This window comes from Lutra lutra, chromosome 3, assembly GCF_902655055.1.
Source record: "Lutra lutra chromosome 3, mLutLut1.2, whole genome shotgun sequence".
NCBI lineage: Eukaryota > Metazoa > Chordata > Mammalia > Carnivora > Mustelidae > Lutra > Lutra lutra.
In genome coordinates, this window is record NC_062280.1 from 192,625,343 (window position 1) to 192,653,107 (window position 27,765).

A 27,765-nucleotide genomic window follows, 5' to 3' on the forward strand; every position below is an offset into this window, starting at 1 on the left:
ACATTACGCTATGTATATAAATGTAAAATTTTCATAAAAGGTGATAGTAGTCTTATTTATCAGTACATGTAATACTTTTATTATTATTTTAAATAGTTGTCATTGTCACACTGTTTTTAAGTCTTTGATTAATGTTCCCCCAGTATGATTTGCTTGGGGACAACCTCAATCTGTATCTGTGGGAGACCCAATTATTAGAATATTTAATTACGATTTTCTTTCAGGCACTTCTCAGAGAACAATCTAATATTAGAGAAACCCCACCTTATTTATATCTCTACAATTGAACAATGAAGAAATCTTGACAGTTGTCACAAAGACTCGCATAGACCAAACATTACAAAAATTATTTTCATTTATTTAAGCCTTTAAAATAAAATATTCATTTAATATGATACTCGCAGAGGCAATAAAATACATAATTTAGTCGGCTTTTCAAACTCATTGAAAAATACAGAGCTGTCATTTTGCAAAGCTCAGCTATTTTTCTTCCCTCGAGCATATCAGGGAAAAAACCACAACTCACAAGATACCATTCCATGTGAGAAAGCCAAGTTTTGCCTCACATATCTGGGTCCTATAGGGAGGAAAAGCCTGCTCGCTTCAGCCGCCGGCATCCGGATCCTCGACTCTGGGTATGTTGAAGTGATCATCTGAATTCACTGTGTGGCTTCAGTACACCTGCTTCTTTTCTGTTTGATGAGGAAAGCACAGGAGGTACTTAACAGACAGTCCCAGGGTCTTTCTCATGCACCCTCAGAAGCGTATTCTTTGAAACTCCCTAATGGAAAATCTGTATCATCTCTTCCCTACTGGCCTTTAATAAAAATCTTTAGTCCCTTTTAATATATTTGTCTAATGATGAAAAAAAAATAGGAGCTTTATTCAATTGTAAATGTGACCCTCCTATAAAAAGGCATAAGTATTACAATTTTAAAAGCATATTCCCTCACCGTCCATTGAAAGCTCAGAGGTGATCTTCGTGTTCTTTGAATGCTGAGGAACACCAGCAGGATCTGAACTCACCTCAATAAAACGCAAAAGGCCCTTTGGAACCCAAACACTCGAAAGGAAATCTATGAGGCAGGGAAAATGTCTAAATGGAAAACAGAACTAAACCACTGTGATCTGAGTTAAGAATGGGCCCGCTTTTGCTGCAGAATGAAGGAAAAGAAATTCAATTAGATCCAACACAGGGCCAGTTGTTTCCCCCTTGACACAGAACCCCGCTGCCATTGATCAAATCCTCCCTGCTTCCTCTTGTGACACCTACTCACAGCGCGCAGACAACCCACTTGGCAGTGCCCACCCTACTTCTGGGCCCTGGGCATGTCCTCTTCTTCAAAAACTGTTTAATACCCACTTCCCTCGTGGCTCCTTGATTTCATTCTTTTTATTGGTAACATCTAACTCACCCTTATCATGCATTTCAAGTGGGCCTTTATTATCGGTGTTTTTCCTTGCATTTCCCATCATCTCCCATGTAACTGAGCTCACTCACTAGAGTAGGGGTGATTTTTGCAGGACCTCTGCAGTCTTTGAGCCTCCTGGCCCCTCCCCGCTCCATGATGCTTACTGTGGGGCCTTCCCGTGAGCTGAATAGACCTGCCTCCTACAAGCAAACCTTGAAGAAGCCCCTTTCTAGGGCTTGAAGAGCTCTTTGCCAAATTTAAGACATAGGAAAGAATTCTGCTTTTCCTAAAAAAAACTAGTGGTGTCATTGGACTCCTGAGGCAAAGCAACCCATGTATAAGGTCACTGATGAGTATGGGCCTGATTCTAATTTGGTGATTGAATTCTATTTAGTAATTCTTTTCTCTTATTTTTGTTTTTGGGTTATCCCTGGAGAAGACTGACTTTTTTTTTTTTAAATACAGGAAGTCAGGTATTTGTCCATGTTACATTACAAAGTTATATAAATAAATAGGTTACAACATTTTCAAAGTAGTAATTAATATGTCAGTGGAAGATGTTCATTTCAATCTTTTTACAATCATAAATACTGAAGAAAATCTTGATCATTTTATAATAATAACAACAATTCATTGCATCTATATTAAGATACGAAAGGTCAGGTTACAAGATTCTAGTTAAGAATCTGTTCAGGAGTTAGGACGTTCTCAGTGTTACCAATGTCAGTTTTAGTTGGAGGTCCGAGGATATTTCTTGGGCATATTTCAAAGACCGTATATATATATGTATATATATATATATAAATATTTGTCACATTAAGGATTTGGACCACCAGTCACTCGGTACCAAAACCAATGTATGGATTCAACTGGAGTTTAAATTTTCACTTTAACTTTTTCCTGCCAAATATCTCATCAAAACAAATAAATCTTGTTAACAGAAGCATGTACTTTTAGAATTCTTCTCTTTTGTCCAGTCGGTGTCTACCTTCCATCTGGTTGAAATCCTTCATTCACCTTATGGAGCGATGACTCGGAGACCATTTCATTGTCTTTGTTCTCTGAAAATTCCACATTATTTTTTCCATGACATTTTTTGTATGCCACATACACTAGAAAGTAATACACAGGAGGTTAGTGGAGTTTCATAACAATTAGCTGCAAGCTTTTTTTTGGGCAGTGATTACAATCTATGGCTCAAAATCAGCTTGCACTTTCTGTAGGCTGCATGTTGCTTAGAGAAAGTGGAAGACATTCTTTAATTCTGCAGCCAGCCATGGTGGGAGGGATGGTTATATTTCCTAGCAAGGGGAGGTGAGCAGTGTATGTGTGTATACACATGCAACATGCCCATGAATGGGGTGGTGGAAAGGGGTGAATCAGCCCATGTGGTTGCAATTTTGAGCCATATTTTCTATATAAGTTTTATCTGTAATAAGAGTACTATTTTTAAATCTACACAGTTGATTTTTCTTCTACTTCTCAATTAGTTCCAAAGTCAACAGAGGGAGAGAAAGTATTATTTATAGGAACTTCACACTTAAAATAGGTATAATAATATTGTCTATCTCAGAGGGTAATTGTGAACCTTCAAAAAAAATAATATAGTAAGATGCCTAGTATGGCCCTGGGAGAGTAGTTACTGCTCAGGAAATGTTACCTCTCATGATACACAGCTGAGAGAGACAAGGATCTGCTTCAAAGATCTTAATATGTCACGATCCATGTCTCCTTACTGGTCCCTTTAGCAATATATTAATTTTGAAGCCACTGAGCTATTGAGTCTATTGAACTGAGCTTGTGGTTAATTAAAATAGTCCAGCAGTTTTATTATAAATTGTTTTCAGCTGGGACTTCTTCAACACACACCACCTATTTTATTTAACCAAATTGTTTATTCTCTTCTTTCCTTCTTCCTTTTCTTCCCCTCTCTCTCTCCCTCCTTTCCTCCCCTTCCCCTTCCTTCCTTCCTCCCTCTGTCCCTCCCTCCTTTCCTTGTTTCCCTTTGTTCTCTCCTTTCTTCAGTCCTTCCTCTCTTCCTCCCTCTGTCCTTCCATTCCTCTTTTCCTTATTCCAGAAAAATTAAAGCTTCTAATCCTTTTACCAAAATATGTTTCCAGGCACTGCATGTAATTAATAATGATGACTTCCTCATTTTTATTTTACTGATAAAAATGTGGGGAAGTATAAGACCAATACCAGTACCTGCTTTCCCATCATTCCTTTGGCTTATTTATGAGTCTCTTTTGAGTTAGTTATTCAACTAGCAAATTCACTGAATTGTTCTATCAACCAGTCTGCTTTCTCTGGCTTTCTAGTAGACATCATTAGCTAATTATTTGGAAAAATCTCAAGGTGTACCAAATTGGGTGTATGTCTATCATATATGACAACAAGGTAATTAGACCATGGACTCCTGTCTCCTGTGTGAGTGATAGATCAGTGGAAAGTTTCAAATAGATCCGGAGAGTCTTATATGAGAAGGAAAACTCTTCTTTGAGAATAGTGTTCCGGACAGTAGCACAGAGAAGAGTTAGTGCCCACGGGCAAGTGCAATACCTATTGGGGTGAACAAAGCCAAACCAGACACAAACAACACTGGACCACTGGGCATTCTACAACTTAACACTGCCATTATTTGTGTCTTTCACCTTCACTATATAACCCTCCTTAAAAATCAATGAGCTTAAGGTATCAGTCTCTTTATTTAGAAAAAAAAAAGTAGAGTTTAAAAATAGAGGTTAAACATATCAGTCCCTGGAGAACAAAATGCAAGGCAAGCTTTAACTAGGTGAAGGCCAGCAGGTGGCAGGTGCTGAGGACTAGAGCTGGAAGCTACGGTAGAGGAAAATGAACAACCAGGTTAGTTATCCCTAGGACTTGAAATAAGGATGTGTTTGCTTTGACTGTTTCAATTATATGGACATTACGCAGTCTAGGCACACATGAACATGCACACATATCTGTCTTCCAGTATAACTTAGCCTGATAGATATCCCTTGTATACCACTGTTTTGGATAAATAGCCTATATTTACAAAGCATATCAAGATGATGATCTGGAAAAAATGCCCAGCTTGGGGTTTCTGGAAGCATGTAGAAAGACACACAATAAAATTCTCCTAACAGGTTAATATGTCTCCCTAATTATTGAGGAAAGGAAAGCTGATGGAGAGAATTGACTTCTATTATCATTTAAAAGTAATAACTGTATAGAGTATATAAATATAAGAATACATAAATATATAAAATATATAAAAATAAATAAATACTCTTTACTAGAACCTTCTGATAAAATTGCAATCTTCTTGGGACGTCATGGTAACATAGATGGCTTTTCCCATCCATTTTTTTTTTTTTTTACGACAGAAGAAGGGAGTTTAACTTATGTCATCCACTGCCACAAAATATTATTTAAAAAAAAAATGCCATGTTAGCCCCCTGAGGCTTTCTCAAAGAGGAACATCATCAGCAACACGTGATTCGCATTACTCCTTACTTCCTAGGAATATTGCTGCGAAGGCAAGCTGGAAGATGCTGTAGATGAGCGGGAAGGTAAACACGATGTTGAGTTCCTCCTGGGTGAAGGAGAGCTGCACGATGGTGGAGCACAGCTGAGTGTTCTGCATCCCTGTTTCCAAAGCAACTGTCCGGCACCTATGAGACGCGTTAAGAGGAGTTACCCTTTTGTTGTCAGTAGTTTTTACTTTGTTATTGAATAATGCTGGAAGCAGATATAATGTGGGAGCGCCTGGGTGGCTCCATTGGTTAAGCCCCCAACTCTTGATTTCAGTTCAGGTCATGATCTCAGGGTCGGACATTGAGCCCCATAGGGCTCCACGCTGGTTGTGGAGACTGCTGGAGATTCTCTCCCTCTTTCTCTGTTCCTGCCCCTCTTTCCACTTTGCACACTTGAGTGTGTGCTCTCTCTCTCTCTCAAAAAAAAGCAGACATAATGAGAACAAGTACATATATGTGTATATATTCATACCTGCTTTAAATGTATATATTTATTCAACATGTACTTTTACTTAAGCTACGTAGATATATAACTTCTTAATACTTCTTAATATATATTATTATATACTATATAAATATTCTCTCTATATACATAGATAATATCTGGTCCTAGTTACAATTTCTTCTTTTTAAAGATTTACCCTTCCTTTTGACAGAGAGAGAGCGTGTGCATGAGAGTGGGTGGGAGAGAGGCAGAAGGAGAGGGAGACAAGCAGACTTCCTGCAGAGCAGGAATCCCCATGTGGGCTTGATCCCAGGATCCTGAGATCATGACCTGAACCGAAATCGAGAGTGGGATGTTTACCCAACGGAGCCACCCAACTGTGCCAACCCAATTCACCTTTTATGATTGTTATGATATTGAGAAAATGGATATAAAACTCTACAAAAGTTAAAAAAGCATATGCAAATAAAACCATTCTTGTTACTGTTTTCTCATTAAAAAAAAAATTTAAAGACAATTTTTTTTTCTGTCCAGACAAACAAAGAACACCGACTCGCTTACTTAGTCCCCTGAGCAGTGGAATAGATCTATATTTGTGTCTGTATATTATATATCTGTGTGTATCTTTGTATCTGTATGTATGTGTGTATATGTATGTATATATACTTATATATAAAGACTATTTATATTATGGCATGATCTTTATTAGTAGGCAATATATTCAATATAAATAAAATTACATTTTAAATAATACATATACATTTAAAGCAGACATTTATAAGTTAAAAATACAGATATGAAAAGAGCAGGATCATTTATATTAGTGTTCCATAAATTCAAAGTGGGCTCATTTCACTCTTTTCGATTATGTCCTTGGTAACTGTGCAGAGCACAGAGCAGGAGCTGAGAAAACACTCAAGATAGAGTATTTGTTAGAGTTCTTTCAGTTTTAAGTTGGAATTGTTTTTCTGACTAAATCTTGATTAAAAAAAAAAAAAAGTCTACCAGGTAGATGTTATTGCCCCATTCTGCAGATGAGAAAAGTCAGAGGAAGAGTGACTGCCTGTCCTGAGGTCCCAAGGTCAGTAACTGGTAGGCCCAGGTCAGCTTGACGACATATACGTAACACTCTCCACTACCCAGTGCTGCTCATCTCCCAACCTCATACATGCTCCGACGCTGACACCTGCTTTTTTTTCTCCCCATGGATTCAGATGGGCTGGTAGGAGAGGAAAGGTTTCTACTTGGGACCAGACTCATACATGCTAACCCCAGTTCTAACATCAGTGCCTTGGGATGATGAGTACATCCTGCCGCTGGCTGGAGGAGCCCTTGCGAGTGACAAGGCCAGCCCGAGTGCTTTTGCTGAAGTTACTCTGTTTGGAAAATAAGAGTGTGAGACATTGAAAGGGTCAATCCGCATTGTGTGGGGAATGGTCCCCAAGGATTTGAGCAACAGAGAGGCTGTCAGTATTTTCTTTCTGGGGGGCTTATATAATTTAGAAATGAATGATTCTATATCATGACATATTCGGAAGTGGGGTGAATGTTATTAAGGGTGAAAAATTTTGAATTTTTATCAGTATTTACAGCTGTTATGGGTTGAATTGTTTCCTCCCAAATGGATATGCTGAAGTCCTAATGCCCAGGACCTCAGAATGTGGACTTATTTGGAAATATAGTTATCACAGATATGCTTAGTTAAGGTAAAGTAATTAGGGTGGGCCCTAATCCAGTATGACTGGTGTCCTCATCATAAGGGGACATTTGAATACAGAAACATTCATAGAAGAAAGACAATGTGAAAACAGCCATCTATAAGCCAAGGAGACAGGCCTGGGACAGATTCCCCCTCACAGCCCTCAGAAGGAACCATCCTTCTGGCTTGCTGATCTTTGGACTTCTGACCTCCAATACTAAGTGAAAATAGACTTCTGTTGTTTAAACCACCCTGTCTGGGGTACTTCCTTACAGCAGCCCTGACAAATGCATACTACAACTCTTACAGAAGAAAACTTCCAGTCTGATTTACCAAACACCATACCTGTGCCAGGGTTGACCAGATATTCTAGCCAGTAAAAACCCTAGAGAGTATCCGGCCAAAGGAAATAGCGTTCCTATGATCCACAGTTTGGGAGCGATGATCCAGGCACTCTGGTATAGGATTCCTCCAACGACAGCTATGAGCACAATAAGGATTGCGCCTGTGATGGACCCGATCTGGAAGCAAGACACAAGCAGACCCAACAGCTGAGACAGTGAAGTTGTGCTGTGTATTCCCCTCCTGATGACTGTGGTCAGTTTACCAGAAACTGCGGTGTTTGTCCTATGTTCTCATTTTTTAGAAAATAGCAAGACCTCTAATGTCCATGCTCCATTAGCCTGAAGAAGATGTTCTAGCTTGGAAATTATCCTTCTTGGAGAGGAAGAAAGCCAAGTCAGCAAGAACTGGAAGACCTGGCCTCCAGATTCAACTCCTCCTGCTCTCCTTCCTTTGGTAAGTCACACAACTTCTACTAGTCCTGCTTTCTTCATCTGTAACTGAAGATAAAATGTTGCCCTAGATACTTTTCATGATGATTATAGTGAGAAAAGGGATATAAAACTCTACAAAACTTGAAAAAGCATATGCAAACAAACTACTGTTATTCTGTTTTCTCCTTTTCACATTAAAAAAAATTGAGATTATATATATATATGTGTATATATATATATATATATATATATTTTTTTTTTTTTGGTCCAGAGGAACAAAGAACACTGGCTAGCTTATTTTGTCTCCTGATCAATGGGATATATGTATGCCTGCATCTACATCTATCTATACCTTTATCTGTATTAATATCTGGATATTTATATCCTCTGTGTCTTTATCTTATCCACATCCATCTCACCTAGGTAGAATACAGCTGGTGAAGGGGAATGCATGGTTACTGATTACTAATGGGTACTAACGTCTACCAGTTGCCAGGTGCTGAACTGGCCATATGGATTCAGAGATAAGAAACAGATGATCTATTTTCAAACAGCTCTCTTGGTCTATTTTATAATACAGACCCACAGAACAGAGATCAGAGCCAAGTGCCATGGGAGTACAAGGTAGAGTAAAAGCAGGAGGCAGTCTTTGAGTTGAGTATCTCAAAGTGGGCATAGTATTCTGCCCTGTAGTGGGATCAGGAAGGGCGTTCTAGAAGAGTGGATGGCATATCTAACAACATCAAGTCCCCCTAGATGGAGGATTATAATATAATGAGAAAACTGATTCAGAATTCACCAGAACCAATTTGGAATTCACACTGTGGAGCATTTGATTTTCCAGCCTATGGCATGGGACACTTACCTTAAGTATGATCTTGGCTTTATGGGGCCATTTGTGATTAACAAACATTCCAATGGAAACAGGAACAACAAGAGCGACCAAAGATGTACCTAAATATGACAGAAGAGACATTTCATCAGCAGAACACAGAGCACAGGACAGAGGAAAAGAAAAGAGTAGCAGCTTGAAGAAAGCTTGGTGGGTGTCCCTTCTTGAACACCCAAAACAGACTCAAGCAAAACAACAATAAACTCTCCGTCTTTACCCACTTCAGTAAATAATTTCATACTGCTGATACAGCCTTGATAATAGGGATGATATAAATCCTTTTTGGTGCTCTTTATACTGACACTTTTTTTAGTTTCAATTTATTGGAATCTTGGCTTCTTTGCTCTTCGGATCTTTATATCCTAGGAAAAATACCTCTTTAAACTTTGTGTAAATGTTGATGTTTGTGGGGGTACACACAGATATTATACATCCCCCTGTTACTTCCCCATAGTAGAGATAAAACAAAAAGTTCAGAATTCTCCAGGCATTCCATGGGCTAATGACTTCTGGCTCAGACTGAGCTCGGTTATTCAAATCTACGGCAGAGAGGTGAGAGAAGAGGTTGAAAAAGCGTGCTTTAAATTTTCTGTGAGATAATATATTTGGCGACCTCTCAAGTAATTATAATTCTTTGCAGAAACGTGCTCACCCAGCCAGATAAAAGAGTCGTACTTCAATTTCTCTGTGTTAGATTTACTGCTGTTCCCATGACATGTGGTTTGTTCCTCCATGTTACTTAACACTCATTGGTCCAATCACTGCTTTTATATAATATAGTACCAACAACTTCGAACTTCTGATGGGCTGTTTCTTTTTCAAATATCCTTTTAAAGCAGTAGGGGAAAGTGGAATTGAATAACGAAATTTCGAAAGTGGTTTTTACTTAGCATTCGAGTAGATTCATTGAGGACTGGAAAATGGATTCTAGATTTCAGGGCTGTAAATATGAATTTAAAATGAGCACAACAGTGATGAAAACATAATTTCTTTGTAGCCTTCTGGTCTTCCTGGCAATATAAAGGTCAGCAGTTACTTTTTCCCAGAAATTACGCAAAGGGATTAAGTCATGGCCAGGAGTACCTACAGCAGGAAAAAAGAAAGATGGGAGGACAGGATGGGAGAAAATGGTGGAACACAGGGTATGGAAAAGAGTTGTTGATAAACAGGCTGGTGAGAGCTCCCAGAAAAAATCCCCTTTGGGAGGAAGGAGACTTCCTCCCTGGGGTGTCCAGACTATTCTCTAAATTATGTGAAGTTTGTAGGCCTTAAATTAAAACCATCTTGATATGTATTGATTGTAGTGTGGTAACTTAAATTGGTGCAAATGCTGTGCTTGGAATGTCAGTGTGGTTAGGTTTGGGTACTGTATACTTTAAATGTGTTGGCTCTGTGAGGGGAAGGACCCTCTCCCCCTGCCTCACCATGGTCGGGCCCCTCATGCTGAGTCTTTATATCCTCCCTAAGGCTATAGGATCTCCAGCCTAAGGCTATAGGATAAGCCTGCAAGCAGGACCACCTGCCAAATCATGTTTCCTCTCCTCACCAGAGGAGGCCAGGGACAGTTTTTCCCGGACTAGAAGTTGACTGGAAAAGACACTCTTTGCCCTTCCTTGCACTCGGAGTGTGCGGCTCCCACCTGAAGAGGTGGGTTGGTGTGACTCTTGACTCCCCCGTGGGGTAAAGATTCTCTGTTCTTCTCAGGGCTGTTTTCCCTCTTCTTTAAGTGCCTGCACCACCCCACCCCACCTCCGCCCCGTGTCAAAGGCCTGTTCAGTTAGACCGGAAAGCACTGCTTGCGGTTGCATCACCTGAACCATAATTTGGCCTTGATCGAGTTCACAGTGCACATATAGGAGGAAGGAAAGGTGGATAAAAGCGAGAGGCGGACAGTCATAGTGGGGTCGTGGAGCCAGGTTGACTCAGAGTGGAACCCTACAGACCGTGGGAGGGTGCAAAGCGCCCAGCCCCTCTGTGCTCTGATTTCCCCGTTTGTGAAGTGGGTAGAGTTACGTCTAGCTTCCGCTGCTGCTGTGGGAATTAGGTGATGAGGCAGGTGCACAGTGCACAGTGCACGGCGCTGGACACCATCCAAGAGACGGCGGAGTGGGAGGCAGGAATGGCAACCGGTAGCAGGTCTTTTCAGTGGGGCCAACTGTGGGGCCGCCCTCCTGCACCTCCACGTGCCCATGGGAGGGCTCAGCGAGGGTGTTTTCCCTTCAGAGCGAGTGGACATCGTGGGGATCCTGGGTTTGGGGTCCTGCCCACAGACAGCATGCGCGGCCCAGGGGCACTTCCAGCTCCCTGCTCATGTGGGACAAATGAAACCTTTACCCCGGGCCTTAGCTCCCTTCTCTAGAAAGTGTTGAGAACAACTTGTGAAGTAATCAGGTTGCTTGTTTTCTTAAAGGTCTAGACAAAGCAATAGCAGGAAGGTTAAGTTGGAAAACAAGCCTGGGCAAAATGGTGAATGAGCAGAGTTAATATTTTTGTTTCTTCAAATTCATTATTATTATTATTATTTTAATATTTTCCTCTTCTTTTCTCTTTTTTTTTCTATTTTCTTTTCTTTTTGCCCTGACCTCTTTTCTGATGACTTTTACCTCCACTGAGATGCTAATTACTCTTTTTTATCTTCTCTTTCTTTCAAAATTTCACATTAAAGGGTGTGGTATAAGTCATTCATACTATAGTTCAAATTATTCAATATTACCATGGAATGTTTTCCAGATGGGAATGGATATCTAGAGGAGAATATTTTAAAGCTTAAAGTATTTTTTTAAAAGATTTTATTTATTTATTTGACACAGAGAGACACATATTTATATATTTGACAGAGGGAGACACAGTGAGAGAGGGAACATGAGCAGGGGGAATGAGAGAGGGAGAAGCAGGCTTCCCACTGAGCAGACCCTGGGATCATCACCCCAGATGAAGGCAGACGCTTAACTACTGAGCCACCCAGTCACCCCAAGCTTAAAGTATTTTTTAAAACAATAAGTATTACAGAATTAAACTCCTTACTCAGCAGACAGGTTCTTTGGGAGACCTACAATGCACATCATGCAAACAGTCTACATTGTTTGAGTTGAAGGAAGATGCTCTCCTGGGGAGTAGACTGAGAGTTAAGGACTGTGAGGCTTAGGAGGTGATGATTCTGCAGGGTCACCCTAAAACCTGTTTGTGGGTGATTATTTCTGGTATGATGGAGTTGCCCAGATCAGTAAAAAGACCTTGTGCAGAGAAATCCCATATTGAGGAAGATATGCCAATACAGGTCGTCCCTGATTAGTATTTTCAAAGGTTGCTCAAATTGAGTTGTGTAGGCCCCAATCCCATTTTTATCATGGAAACAATCTTTTGTAGAAACAAAGGATTTTCGATACAGCTGTCCAGCTTCCCATGCCATCAGGAATTCCTTTACAAATATCCTTCTGAGTCATGACTTAGCTTCGCTTACACTAAGCTCCCTTCAGTGGACACCCACACCTCCCGAGGCAGCCGGTCAGCTGAATAATGACTATGCAGTGTGCCATGTACCTGGCAATATGTACTATCTCACCTGTATCTCATCTTTTATGACTACAGCTCTGTGGGAGATGCCTGGTTTGGGAGGGCTTGGGAAGTGGTTCATCTTACCCTTGATCCCATGTAACACAAATGACTTAATTTCCCACTGTCATCTGTTGTCCCAGAAACAGAAAAACAGCCCCTTTGGGGTGGGGGTAAACATCTGGGAGCAACATGAGTGGAGACAGGATCATGACTAGCAGACTTGACTCCTGTGCTATGGTAAACACCAGTCACCTTTCCCTCTTCATAGTGGCTCACAGTCAAGTGTTATCTACAGTATGTTTCATCTGGTAGTTTCCAAGTGCCACACTCATGATTGCTTACTAGGTGCCCTAATTTCAAATCATTGGTAGATTTTTTTTTTTTTTTAATATTTCTTCTATCTGAATGTCTGGGAGCAAACTCATGTTCCCACGAGCTAATTGTACTATGGGTTATGTAAAGGACAGAGCCTCTTGTGTCCAGCCATCTTGGCTTCCTGAGGTCCAGCCAGCTAAGCCTTAAGTCAGCCCCTCACCTGATGATTTCGATGGAGGAAAAGCAAGTTTTCCCGTGGGGTCAAGGTTTGGCATTTGGATTCTGTCAACTTGCATTGAAACACGGCGTGAGTTGTAATGAAATCCCAATAGGGCTGGTGCAAGCTGGGTCTGAGCCTGGCCTGAAGATAAACAGAATAGGAGGGGGATAGTCATGACTTACTTACCTATGTTATTAAAGGGAATGACGATCGTCCCAGAGTTGACCCACATTTTGGTATAGATATAGAGGCACAGCGGCATCATTCCCAGGGCAAGCAGCGTGGAGCATGTGGTCATGCTGATGCTGAAAGGAAATGGGCAGGTTGATTCATCCACCTGGGCTTTCTAGGGGGAGAGCTTGCTTCATGGTGCAATTTGGGATGAGGAAGTCTCACAAAAGGTGCTCTGACAGCAGCAGCATCTAGGCTATGGATGGATACAGACATGTGCCCATCTCTGTGCAGGTCCCAGCCTTGGGCAAAATGCTGAGATCTGGATTTGTTTTTCTACTTTGTCTTGGGTCTTTCCTCCCTCCCCATGGGTTCTCAAGGATCAATCTCAAGGTTCTCGAGATAGTTAATGGCTGTTTTAATTTATTATTTAGGAAGGTGCAAAGTGCTTGGACACTCCACCGTTTGGACTTCCCGTCAGAGAAGAGCAAACACATCTATACCAGCCAAGACTTTAGGGGCTTTGCTGTGTCTGTCTGTACTGAGACGAGTTGAGTCTCCCTGGACCTTTGGAGGAGAACACATACCCGAGAGGGAGCCTCAGTGTCTTTTTTGAAAGCAGACAGATTATTTTCCCAATGCCTGTGGCTTGAGAAAGAAAGAGGAAGCTGAGCAGGCAGGGGAGGCCTGGATTCTATTTTCCACTAAGAAATTTACCAAACGTGTGTCCAGAAAAACCAGGATTTGGTACTGTTCCTCCTGAGAGCTTCTGTGTTTCAGTGAGTGGACCTGGCTGGGTCAGCGGACTTTGGCTTTTGACATGGAAGAATACATGGAATGGCGCTATTTTCAGCAATGTGACAGTGAACGGAAGAGAGGTTTTTGGGCAGTGGGTCTTCCTGGTCCTAAGGGCCATGAGCCCAGAGGCACATTCTCTTCCTGGGATACTGAACTGTTAAATCTCTGGGCCAGACATTAAAGCCAGACACTGGCTGGGTTGGAAGCAGGCATGGCCACTTACTACACAAGTACTATATTCTTTGGGTAATTTACTTGACTTCCTTTTGCCAGCTTCCTTATCTGTGAAATGAAGATAAAATTGTCGCCACCTCATAGGCTGTGAGGACTAATGACCCAATGAGTCCAGTACTTAGAGTAATGCAAGGCTTTTATTAAAATTCAGTTACTGTGTAGCCATCCAGCCATTGTGTGTATGCATGTGTGTGCGTGTGCATGTGTGTGTGGGTGTGGGGGGTGCTTCTGGCATAATACAGAATCAGGAAACTGGAGAAATTTTTCTGAAAGTTCTTTCTCCAAAAGTTGTAGCATTGGAGACTATCAGAGTAGTAATTTCTTAAAAGTATCATATGTGGACTTAAAGGAAATGTGAAATTATTTATATCACCTGTGCCCTCCCATTCCCCTGCCCTCCACAAACACCAACAACCACACTACACAAGTGTTAAGGGAAACAGCTGGAGGTAAGGAATTTCATTTTAACGTATGAAGCAGTTTTGGCACGAAAATAAGCGTTGTGGCAATAATTTTATCAGGGGCTTAACTTCCTTAATAACCATTAAAAAAAACCTGTAGATGATCTCACTTAAAATGTGTTTAAAGATTTTAGGAAAAAAAAAATACTTGTCTTAGTGCAGCTAAAATAATATAACACCAACCAGTGCTAAGGATGTACGTAAAACATTTCCAAGAAGTTCCATCTATTTATGGTGACAGGTTAACTTAATTGAGATACAAAAAAGGGATGCTAAGGCAGAATCCAAAACCAGAATAATACTTTTCAGGAACAGTCCTACTTATCATTAAAATACTGGAGTTTATAAACTCTCTCCCTTCCTTTGACATTATCTTTCTTATTTTTATTTACGTATTTTTTAAGGATTTTGTTTATGACAGAGAGAGACACAGCAAGAGAGAGAACACAAGCAGGGGTAGTGAGAGAGGGAGAAGCAGGCTTCCCGTGGCACAGGAAGCCTGAAGCAGGCTTGATCCCAGGATCCTGGGGTCATGACCTGAGTCAAAGGCAGATGCTTAACGACTGAGCCACCCAGAAGCCCTCTTTTTTATCTTTTATTTAAAAAACAAATTAGAATGGACTTAAGATTATGGCCATAATGAAGTCACTTTTATTTCAGCAAGTCTGGTGTACTCTCCAGTGTGAAGAGGACAGGAGAGGGGTGCACGAAAGAAAGTGTTTTCTACCTGGATCGTAGAGCAAAAAGGCGGCCAAGAATTTTTGTTTTAAACTATGAGGACAGCATTTCAAAGGAAGTCTGTTTCTTTCTTTGTTTTTTTCTTTCAAATTTCTTTGGGAAAGCTTCAATTTTGAATTATTGCTAAGACAATTTGTGAAGTTGTATCATGGTTTTGAGTTTGACAAGAATAGTTTCTTAAAGAACATGAGAAAGGACAAGTCAACAGTTGGAGAAGGGAATGGTCTAGCTTTAGTGGGCCACATTGACCGTGAGGCATTGCAGAGGTACAGGAGACTAGATGGCCCAGAAGTTGATGCCATTTAAACTAATATGAGAACAATATCAAGCCACTCAAAATGAGATGAAAAACAATTCATAGGTAATAGTTTTAGGGAGCAAGATAGGGGAATAGATTAGCAAAAGAAAATCATTTTACTTGAATGAAATCTGAAATTTTATAAGAAGCATAGGTGTCAACATAGAAATTTTTATTGGAATGAGGAAAAACATAAGAGAAGCAAACATATCTCTTGTCTTTAATTTTTGGGTTTAGCTCTATTAAAGGTTTTCTTTTTAGAAATAAAAACAATAAATGAGAATTCAGTAAATGTGAGGAATTTGGTGACGTTAGTGATGAGGAATGCCAAGACTGTTATCATATTAGAAGCGAAATACCAAATTTGAAAGATCAAAGTGTATACAGATAGTGCTAGATATTGGGGATGTGGTAAGATTTAGAAACAATGTTGAACAAAGGTTAAGAGTCTGGGTAGGGATAACTGGATAAGTCTGGATCCAAATTATAATTTTGACATGTACTGCCTTTGTGACTTTGGTGAAGGTTATGAGCCTTAATTTTATCATCTGTCAAAGGCAGAAAATCATAGTATTATCTCAAGAGGATTATCTTGAGGGTTGAGTACACCAATGTATATGGAATACTGGTACTGTGCATGACTCCTAACAGTGACTGGTCAATGCTAGCTAGTAAAATAAAAATAAATACTACATGAGAGAAATAAAGTTTGGTTACTTATCAGGAAAAACAGAAAAAGTCGAATACTCTTAGGTTAGCTCTTAGAGTAGAGAGGAGCTGGACATCTATGTGGTTTCAGTGGGAGAGATTGCTTCACATTTATGAAAAGCCAGAAATGTGGGGATCTTGAACAACTGAATTAACCATGAAAACTGATCTGGAAGATGAAAAAATGCAACAGTCTTTAGCCAGAGAACAAAGGACGTGGAAGAAAAATCTAGGCAGTATTAATATTAGAAAATAGCTAAAGGGAACGTAGCTAACAGATGGCAGTGGAGGAAAGGACGCATGAGCAGGGATTCCCCAAAGATGAAGTAAAAAAAGGGAAAATAAGAGGAAAAATTCCTTGCATGGTGTGACTGAGGTCATTGCTGAGAAAGGAGGCTTGAAAATGGGGGATCTCTGGGAATACAGCAGGCACAAAGGAGGCAGACCTCTCTGTGTCCCCTGAACTCTGGGTCCTGCCCCCAGCAGATTCACCTGAAAATGTCACCTTCATTTCTCCCAGAAACATTTTGTGCATAGGATACGCAGAGCCCAGCTAGAACTGGTGAAAATACCTGTACGCTAATCAGATTCTTGCAACAATTTTCTAGGCTGGAGAGATCTGAGAAGGAGCTGAAATATCACTTGCTCTATTTCAATGAGTGCGGTCCATAATTTCGTTAGGGATGGCCATCTGCTTTTGCTGTTGTTGTGTTGTTGATGTTTATTCTTTTTCACTACAGATTGCAAAATGTAATGGTGTCCTAGGTTCAGATGAGGAGGGATGAGGAGGACAGGAGGAAACAAGGGTGTGAAGAGGGGACAATGGGGTGACGAGGGATGGGAGTGGAAGTGAGAGGGGGAATAGGGTGAGGGGTGATGGGATTGGGGGTGAGAGGCTCTGGGGGGAGATGATTTGGTTTCTTCTCCCAGAAACCACAACCAGGAAAGTTGATATAGATGGAGTAGTTTTGCGGCACTGTGTGGTATCTGTCCGAGCAACTAGTAGGCAGTACAGATACCTGTTGGCCTAAACAATCCTATCTTGGCCGCCATTGCGGGAGTTCCCAGTTTAAGTGGAGAAGGTGAAGTTCTCAGAGGACAGAATCGACTCCAAAAGAATGGAAGGTGTTGGAAAACTGTTTCCCAATAGCTGAGGTGATAATCTCTTAATTTGCTTTAAAGAAATATGTGAACAGTTTTTCCTTTAACATATATGATGCATAATGTCATCATCTTACATAGTGGCATTATTTAACTCCTTTCAATGATCATGAGCCATCATGAGAGGCGTCATGATGTGCTCTGCTAAAATATAGCAATGTCCTCTGGATGGTTGTGTTTACAGAACCGTTGGGCTCTAGATGAAGTGATGCAGAGGCTGCTGTGTCTTGTGAGTTGCCTTCATTGCTTTGCAGGCATTTTTTGGTCTTCTCTCTTGAGGTCAGGCTTTCTGGGTCACTTGCTGGTGTGGGACATAGGCCTGCCCCTCTGGTGCCTCGTTCCCTGCTCCCGTCTCTTATTTTCACTTATTTCACTGCTGGGAAATAGCACGATAGAGCTCTAGGACTAGGAGATGAAGAAGGTCCTGTGTAAGGAACATTTGTTAGATTAAACTGGATTTATTTTGGCTGTGTAGAGTCTTTTCCTGGGTCTTGGTTGAGTTCTGGATAGGTGGAATTGTCGGCAAGGTGACTGCTGGCCTGGAGAGCCATTGGTGTTATTTTGTTATTGCAAGACAAGGGGGATCTGTGGAGTACACATTTTCTAGAACGAAAATTAAAAATTCCAGTGTCGTATGTCCCATTCAGGGATAATTCTGACTTGTTGAACCTTTCGTATACACTGATTCAGCTGGACGTTTTCTACTGAGCTTTCAAATTCTACTTTGGTTAGGTTTTTTTAAAAAATATTTTTATTTTTTTGAGGAATTGTTATATAAGGTAGATAGGATTACATAATCATCTGTTTCAAGACCAGTAAGATTTCCTTAAGACCACAGAAAAGTGTAAGTTGGAGCTTTTAGATTAGGTCCCTACAGTTTTAGCCTGCAGAAAGAAATCTGTTTCAACAGCCAAATAACCCAGCATCGTGCATACTTTTCCATCTTACAAAAACGATTACACATGTGGCATTATCTTGAGGTAGAAGACTCTCCCATTTTGCTCAAGAGTTACAAATATTATGTAAAAGCTGGTCAGCGGGTGTCAAAGTTCCATATTCAATTCAGGTCACTCCCCTGGCTGTAGTGGGTGCTGGCTTTGAGAATTGTCACTTCTGTGTGCTCATGTCCAGAACAAACTAAGTTGAAGTCTAAAAGGACCTTATTGCTATGTGGTGGTTCACAGATTAACTAAACCTGAACAACAGTTGCCATCCTTTGTTCTTTACAGGACTTCCTTAGGGGGGGAAAATATCTTGCAAGGGGGATATGGTATTTCCTTAAGTGAAAAATATGTGAAGTGCAGACACATCATTTGTGTGGCTTTTCTGAAGCTTTGGGAGGATCAGCCCCAGCTGAGATGAGATGGCAGGCTCCCAGTTGCTCAGTAGGCACTGGATTAACATGGAATACAGTTTTATACTTTGCAGCGGTTACATTTCTATACTTTAAGCTTCTCTCTTCTGAGCAGAGTAGCTGGTGATTAACAGAGCTGATTACCTACCGTATAGTATTTAATAAGCACTCGTTACATTAACACCTGGCTGCTTTGCAGAAATGCATACCTTTCCCAGGAAATGAGGAATTGTCAGGGAAGGAAAAAGACATTTCTCTATTCAACTAGAAAGCACTAACTTTCTTGGTCTCATCACATTAATGCTTCATCTTACTTCCATTAGTTTTTTTTTTTTTTTTTTTTTTTCCTCAGTGCTAGTTCAGACTGGCATGGGAAGAATTGGGCAAACATTGCAATTTAGATTACTCTGTGGGAAGCAGAGAAACCATTTTCTGTTTATTTTATAGTAAGGTAAGCATAATTAAAAAAAAAAGCTGCTGTAGGTTTTTTTTTTTTTTTTTTTTCTTTCTTTAAATGCCAGCAGAATGAGGCAAATGTACAGATTCTTCCTTAGGTTTTATACCAGGAAAACGTTTCTTCAAAGATCTGGCTGGATTTGTGGAGTTGACCATTGTCTCAGCACAGATTCTACTGTTTAATGAACAATTTGATTTCGTGATTGCATTCGGAGCTTCTCATCACCACAGAGAAAAGCTGTTTTGTTTTGTTTTGCTGGTAACAACAAGGAAAACTTTCTCAGGTACATGTGTGGCTCGGAAAGAATCTCTTTTTTGAAAAACTTTGGATCTTTTCCCAAAGATAAACAGCAGTTATCCAAATGCCTGTGAGCTGAGTTAGATTAAAAAGCACAAGTACAAAGTATAACCCCCAAATTCCAACAGCTAAGCAGTTGTACAGGAAGGCGACTGAATCCATTTAGTCTCTTCTGTTTAATTCCTCAGTTCTACCCTAGTTCAGTGGCAGATCAGATGGACATCACAGAGACATAGGCTTCTGAAAAGATTAATTCATAATATGATCACAGTATGCAGAGCTTTAGATATCTTACCTCAAGTCCATGTCGCCATCAACCCAATAGGCCAAGATATTGGAGGTGGTTCCTCCGGGACAGCATCCCATGATGAGTACCACCACGGCTTGGAGGGGGAGGATGTCGAAGGCCACTGATAGGATGAATCCTGTGAGGGGCATGATTCCAAACTGACAGAGGAAGCCGACACATATGCCCCACGGCCGCTTTATGTGTCCTAGGAATTTCTTGATTTCCACATTACATCCCATGGAGAACATCACCATAGCCAAGAGGACGGTCAAGACAGTACTCAGTACCACACTGAGAATGTCATTGAAGTTTTTCTTCGTTACCACACAGGACATGCCATTGCACACAGTTGCACTGGCCGGACAGCCCGTTGAATTATTCATTGCTGGATTTGCTGCTCAGATGGTCACAGAAGTCCGCAGAAGCACCAATCTTCTGCTTCTCGCTAGATAAATAATGCCTAATCCAACCACGTCAAACTTTTAAACCCTTCTTAAACATGTGTCACTTGGTTTTCTCTTTCAGAAGCCACCTGGAAGGGGCAATAAATGCTAGTATGTCAGTTTTCAGAGGTAACATTACAACACAGCACAAGTTATGAATCATACAGTTCCTGCCAAATTATTGGTCCGGTTGGAGAATTGTAATTAATCATTTATTGGCATGATAATGAACCATGCCGTAGAAAAAGAGCCGTGTTAATGTTTAATGCCGGGGAGGTTTGTTAAATAATGTCAGTTAAGTGACACTGAGAAACAACTCAGGAAATGACAGAACATTGGAGGGTTAAGCCAGTACCTTGTTCACTCACCGCTCTTTGAATGGGGGGTGGTGCTGGGTCCTGAAATGTTGAGTGTCCTATGCCAAGTTAAATTGCAAATTAGTGTCAGGCTCTGAATTGGGACCCAGACCTCCAGTGTCCACCCCCAAATCGTCTTCCTACCGTATCAATCAGTCTGCTCCTACCGGTCTATAGTGTTCATAAAGTATATGTAAGTTTGAGAAACACGTAGGGTCTTGATGCAAACCTCTGGGAGAGGAACATGCAGGAGGGTAGAATGTTTTCTATCTTGTCTGGTGGGGAGGGTGCTGACTAGTGGAGTCACCCTCAATTACACAAGCGGCTATGTGTGTGTCGTCATGGTAACAGAGTGCTGTTTGAGATAGAGACAATACAATTATTTAGAGGGATGAACCTCAGAGGATTAGGTCAGAGTGACAGGAGCTCTTTGTGCTTGGAGTCAGGAATTGAAATCAGATTTTTTATTTGTGGTGGGGGTAGTGGTTGGAGGTTCCAAGGGAGGTTGATTTTTGTAAATGGCAAATAGTCAACCTCATTGTAGGCAGAAAACTGTACTCGGTATGTAAAGAAGATTAAAAAAAAAAAGGTAGAGGAGAGATTGTTCTTGTTCTCAGGAGTTATAATCCAATTATTCAGCCAAGATGCAGCGTAAGAATAAAACCGAGTATTTCGATCAGGATTCTCAGTTTATAGGACGAATTCTAATTGGTTGTTTACATTAATCATGTTAAATCAAGTAGGATGAGCATGCCCGTTTTACAGATGAGGACTTGAGGGTCAGGAAATGAAGTGCTTTAGTCAATGTCACCCAGCTGACAGCTGGACCCCGTGAAACTCAGTCTGGCTTGGTGAAAATTAGAAGTACCTGAGAACAGAACTTCTCAAAACACGTGAATCGTCCAGGGATCTTGTTACACTGCAGAATCTGATTCTGGAAGCCTATGGTGGGCCCCAGCATGTCTGCATTTCCAGCATGCTCAGAGCTCATGGTAATGATGCCGATCTAGGGGACCACACCGTGAGTATCAAGGCCATAGAACACTGACGTCAGGGTGACGACCATGGCATTGAAGCTGGTGGAAATTGAGCTTCCTGCTTACAACTGAGAACAGCATTTACAGAGTAACTCAATATGGGGAATTACCTTTTTCATACTGTGAGTAAACATGGGCAGTGAGCACCAAGCAGAGGAGTCAGCTGTGTCCGATGTCTCCCATCCCCACTCCCCCACCCCTCGACCCCGCCCAGCGCTGGGGGCCTAGTGATGCTGTCCCTTTAATCTGGGATTGTGCTACTGGGAAAACATTGTGCAATGTTCCTAAGGGGTGACAGTGATTCACCCTCATTGTTGGTGCAGCTCCTGTCCCAGGAGAGCCCCTCTTCAGCTGTCATGCTTCATGGCTGCCTTTGCTGGCATGGGTGGGTTGCCATTAGCTCTGTCTGACTTCATGCCAGTTCCTGCGAAATCCTCCCGTCTCTGTCATTACCCTTTCTGCTCCCACAACTAAATGATTAGCTAGATAATTCCCATAAGGACTCCCCCGCCACTCCCACACATGGAATGACTTGGCCCTGGCCTGCCAGGCCCCGGCAAGCATCTTCTGGGACTGACCTCTGACCCACGTTCTGGTGAACGTTCCCTCTGCTGCTGCACCCTGGCACCTGTCAGTCCTGGCCCACTGCAATGGTGATGGGCTTTCAAAGCAGCTGCCCTGCTTTAACCTCAACCATCACTTGAAAGTCAGAGAGCTCGCTTAGGACCTACCCACCAACAGCCTCTTTCACTTCCCTGGGTCTGGCCTGCAAGGGGAAACAAGGCTTTTGGATTGGCCGGTGATTTGGCTTGGTCCCTGGGTGGGCTTCCTGTTCTGGGCTCTGCTTACTGCTGGCTGCCAGGTGAAATCTGTACTTAGCCTTTTGTCCACACTGCTGGAAGCCAAGGAGAGAAAGTGAAGAGAGGAGAAAGCAGGTTCAGAACAAAGCTGTCCTCAAATTTCAGACACTTGCTAAGGAGATTTGAGGCTCCCAGGGGCAGAACGCTTTGCATATAGACAACTTGCAAATGAGCAGTCTGTTTGACTAGACAGAATGCTACAGTTCTGGTTAAAAAAATGTGCCAATGCATTTCTAATTTTCACATTGTTTTTACATAAATTTGCACATTAGGCTTGAGAGGCCTCATATTCAAGTATTGGAGTGATTCACAATTAATTAGTACCCTTAACTTCAGCTGCATTCAAATTCAGGCATCAGACCAGGATAAATGGAAAATATCTAAATATGTAAAAATCATCCTTTTTAATTACAACACAGAATCAGGGAACAGATGCACACCTGAGTGCACTGTCAGGAAAATGGGGCTTGATTTCCACTGTCATCCTCCTCAATCTTTTCTGCTCATTTTCTGCATGCACTGAGCTCAGGTACAGACCATCTTTAAGAAGCCAGCAGCAGGTTCCTGCTTCTGGCCTCCTGGTCGGAGACGCAGCAGGTCTTGGGTCCATTCAATTGCTTGGGCTTCCATTTGGTGTCTGTGGATCACACTGGAGTAGTGAAGGTTTAACAGCTTTCCAAGCAATGTCCTTGGCCTGAAGATCACTCGTGAAAGACAAGCTTTCTGTTTCCTATTGTGGCTCTCTATTCAGATCAACAGTCATTGGGGATTTGAGTGATTCTGTTGAATAGCTCCCCCAGGCTGAGATGAACTCCCTTACTCCTCTCTCCCGTTCCTTCCCACACTCTGAACTTTTATGGAGCCTGCAAGTCCTATAGTCAGTGGCGTCTCCACTGGCCCTCTTGGAGGCAAAAATACCCTGGAGAGTATAGATCAGGACCAGACTAGCTATCCATTCATTGAGTGGGATCAAAGGCTCCGCCAGGTGCCCCTGTTGTATGTCAATCATGTCAGGAGGTTCGTGTTCAGTGGCACTTTGTAAAACAAAGTTCAGGGTAATAATCTCTTTAATAAAACCTATGCTGTCTAAAACTGCAACAGCGGGGTTCCGGTAAAAGATCTCTCCAAGTGGCAGGACAGCTGATTAAGCAGATGAAGCAACAGTGGGATATGCCCTTTGGTCGTGCTTCCTTTCTCAGATTTTATCCCTTTATTTCTCCTTGGAGGACCATACCTTCACCGCCTCTTCCCCATCTCTGTGTACTGTACCTCCTTTTAAACTTCCAGCTCGAGGGAACACTCAAACAAACAAACAAATGGACAGACAACCCTTCCTTGTTTTCCTCCACACTTCTGAGACAGGTTGGGCTTTTCAAAGGGAACTTCAGTAAAGACTAAGAGAGCAGAAAACAAAATCAACAAAAGGGAAGAGAGCCTACCATGAGCAAGTTGTCTGGACTTTTGAGAACACAAGCCTGGTGCAGAGGCTGGGGAGAGTTGGGGACTGAGGCAGGAAAGGCGATCAAGGGCAGTTTCTCAAGACATCTGAACCATGGGTGGAGGAATTTGGACTTCCTCCTGTGTAGAGTATTTGAGCGCAGCAATGGAATTGAGGAGTAGAATTAGATTTGAGATGCTAATTAAAATTAAAAACAGAGAATGCTTGATAACCAGTACCTTGTTAAGACAGGAGTCAAAGATATATTTAAATATCAAGTTACAATTTGATAAACATGCCTCATCCTTGATGACACACAAGAAAACAAGGTTGAGGTAAGAAGGATTAAGGCCGGTCCTTGAGCTACTTTTGGGACATTTGGGGGTAGAGCTAACTCATTAAGGAAGTAAGTAATTTATCGTATAAATTTCACTTTATAATTTTTACAACTGATAAATACTTATTACAAAAATTTTACTTAATGAAAAACAGATTTGAAGAAGGAAGTAAAAAAAAATGCCCAAATTATTGGGCAGTTTGTTAATACTAAGGGATCATTGGTCCAAATGTGTCCTTTTGCAGATAAATTAAGGGAATGAAAAGGTCTTTCTGTCAGCATAAGGTGACAAGCTTGCGACAGTGCCATCACATCTGTATGCTCTGGTAAAAATTAGATGTATTAAAATTACGGTATATGAATTTAAAAGAAAAATATCGAATAAAGGAATGATATAGCTTCAGATAAATATTGAGAGGGTGTTATGGAAAACACAAGATGTTGAATGCATTTAAAAACATATACTGAATTTTATGCAGTGTTAACTCCCTAGCATACAAGGGAAGAAAATGGACATTCTCACATTTCTTCCCTGTCTGCCTTCTAGCTTCCAAATTGTTTGAATTCATATATGTTGAGCACCTGCTCTGAACCAGAAACTCTTAGGTGTTGGGATACATCTGTGAATGAAATAGATTCTTGCCTTTGTGGAACTTACAGTCTATTCAGAGGGAGACAGGAAATAAATAATGAAGGCAAACATAATAATAATTTAGTAAATAAAAAATAAGCAGAAATAGAAAAACAAAGAGTTCGAAGGACTAGGTGTGCCCTGTGTGGGAATGGCAGAAGAAAGTTGGAGTCCAACCATTCGTTACAAAGGCAAGGTGGGAGAAAAGGGTGAGTGGAGTTCGTCAGGTGTCTGAGGTAACCATTCTAGGCACAGGGAAGCTAGAGTGAATCCCTAAGGAATGCCTGGTATGTCCAGAAACCCTGGGGAGGCTGGCTAGGCTGGAAGGGAGTTGACGAAGAGCAGAGTAATGGAAGAGGAGAGAAAGTGTACAAGATGGAAGATCACATAGATCTCTTGTAGGCCATTATGAGGATGTTGGCCAATACCTAATGTGGAATGGGAGCTATTATTAGTGTTCTTTTTCTCATTGCAGTCATTATAGTATTTACATTCTGCTTTGTAACTATAATCTTCACAGATATTTAGTCTTTAAGAATGAATTTAATGCTGAATATCAATCCTTCTGGATGATCTGGAAGGGAGCTGTGAGAAGCCTTAGCCGCCTGGAGAGGCCTTCATCTCGAAGGTTGCTAGTCCTAAAAGGCTGAGCCTAAAACTGGCACAGTACCATTGCTGCCGAAGATTCCAGGTAGAAGGAAGAAAACTCCCATCTTTCTTTGTAGAAAATGAAAAAAAAAATCATAGCCAATTTTAATTCACCAGAGTTGACTTCTCTATTATTTTTGAGTTCTCTTATGTTTTTTTTCTTAATTTTAATTTTAAATTTTGATTGTGTGTATTCCACAGACTAGTTTTATCTAGAAGGACTTTAGGAGTTTGCATTCCCTGTGCTTTTCTATTTATGAATGTGTGTTTTTTTGGCCTTCCTACTGGAAAGTAAAATATTCTTATTTCACATTACTTCTTAGATCTTTATGGACATTACTATATTATCTTCTGGCATTGAATGTTGCCATAGAGAAGTTTCAGGCCAGATTATTTTTTTCTTCAGTGTGTTTTTCTTTTTTTCCTGCCTGAGTACTTCAAGAATTTATTCTTTGATTTTGAAGTTCAGGAATTCAATCAGAACATGACTCTGGTTTGGTCATACTATACTGACATGTCTTAGAACATTATATGCTCTGTGTGTTTAGATTCAAATACTCTTCTTTGATTAGGAAGTTTTCTTATATTTTATCTTTGGATACTTTCTCTGTTTCATATGTTAGCTTTTATATTTAAGGAAAGATCAGTTATTTAATTTGGAGTAACTATGTTGATCCCTCCTTTCTGTTATCTATCTCTAGTTTTTAAAAATACCTTTTTCTCCTTTCTTTTCATTTATCGTGATATTGCTTGTCTTTTATAGATCTGTTTGATTCCTTGTCATTTCCAAATTATTTTTTACCATGGAAATGATATATTTGTCCTTAAATTGTTTATTTATCAAAGTCTGTACTTTTAACATTTAATCTGTTGAATTTTATTTCATTGAATTTATTTTTAATTATTCTAAAATGGGAAGTGCTCACACCGAACTTTCTTCTATTCTTTGAGTTAGATTTTCTTCCAGACTGGGTTCTTTATCTATGTCTTACATGCATTGCTCTTTCCCTTTCTCTTCTTCTCTTTTCCTTTGATCCTATATTTTCCTGTCTTCTTTCTTCCTCTCATCAACACTCTTAACATTTTCATGTGTAATAAATTCTGTCTACTTTTTATTTTTTATTTATTTATTTTTTTTTTAAAGATTTTATTTATTTATTTGACAGAGAGAGATCACAAGTAGACGGAGAGGCAGGCAGAGAGAGAGAGAGAGGGAAGCAGGCTTCTCGCGGAGCAGAGAGCCCGATGCGGGACTCGATCCCAGGACCCTGGGATCATGACCTGAGCCGAAGGCAGCGGCTTAACCAACTGAGCCACCCAGGGGTCCCTCTGTCTACTTTTTAGATTTTGCTAAATACCTTTGCCAAAATTTGTTTCACCTATTGAGAAAAGTGTGTTCTACCCTTGAACTGTGGATTGTTCTCCAGCATATTGAGAGTGTATATACTAAAATTCACACACTGACCACTGACGCAGCCCGAGAGTTTCACATCCTCATATTCACTTCTTTCTCTTGATTTAAAAAAAAAAAAATCTGAAGGTAAAAAAATATAAGGATATCACCTCAGCTTGCTTGGTTCCATGTATTGGACTATTAGTGACCAATTTTAGGATATTGCCTCCTCATTATCAGAGAACGGATAGCTGTTGGGGAACAGGTTTAGGAGCCCTGCTACAACAGGATCTAGGGTCTTCTTTTCCTCACCTTGGAGCCTACATGTTGAAATCTTACCTTTGGCTTATGTATCTCCACTTCTTTGTTTCCAGATTTATTTATTTATTTATTTATTTATTTAGGTGGGGAGTGTTGGACCTTACTATATTTTGAGGCAAAAGGAGACATTTTGAGGTCTATTCCTAGGCATCATTACTTTTCCTCTTGAATATGGGTCACATTTTCTTGTTTCTTCATGTATCTAGGCTTTGTTTTCTTCAGCATATGCTGGACATTGTACACTGTATGTTGAGAGACCCTAACTGAGGAATCATCTTCTGAAGAGCGGCAGCTCATACAGTTGACCAAAATGGCAGTTGACTCAATGGGGAGTGAAATTACTGGCTTATTACATTGAACTTGTATTGGCTTTTCACTCTGCAGGAATGAGACTTTTGGTTTTGCACTTAGTCTAGTTTTATGGTTAGATTCTTAGTCCTGAGTCATAGATTTTATTTATTTATTTATTTTTATTTCTTTATTTTTATTTTTACTTTTTTAGC

At 40.7% G+C, this 27,765-nt stretch overlaps 1 protein-coding gene across 1 annotated transcript; it reads right to left on the bottom strand.

The window, feature by feature from the left end:
* Window positions 1-1,396: 1,396 nt before the first annotated feature.
* On the bottom strand, window positions 1,397-20,341 carry SLC10A2 (solute carrier family 10 member 2). The gene is made up of 6 exons (XM_047720368.1): window positions 19,805-20,341; window positions 13,019-13,137; window positions 8,716-8,804; window positions 7,420-7,595; window positions 4,911-5,068; window positions 1,397-2,524 (listed from the first exon to the last, which is right to left on the bottom strand). The coding sequence occupies exons 1-6, from the start codon at window positions 20,179-20,181 to the stop codon at window positions 2,397-2,399; spliced, it is 1,047 nt and encodes a 348-aa protein (XP_047576324.1). The 5' UTR covers window positions 20,182-20,341; the 3' UTR covers window positions 1,397-2,396.
* Between the last annotated feature and the right edge of the window lie 7,424 nt (window positions 20,342-27,765).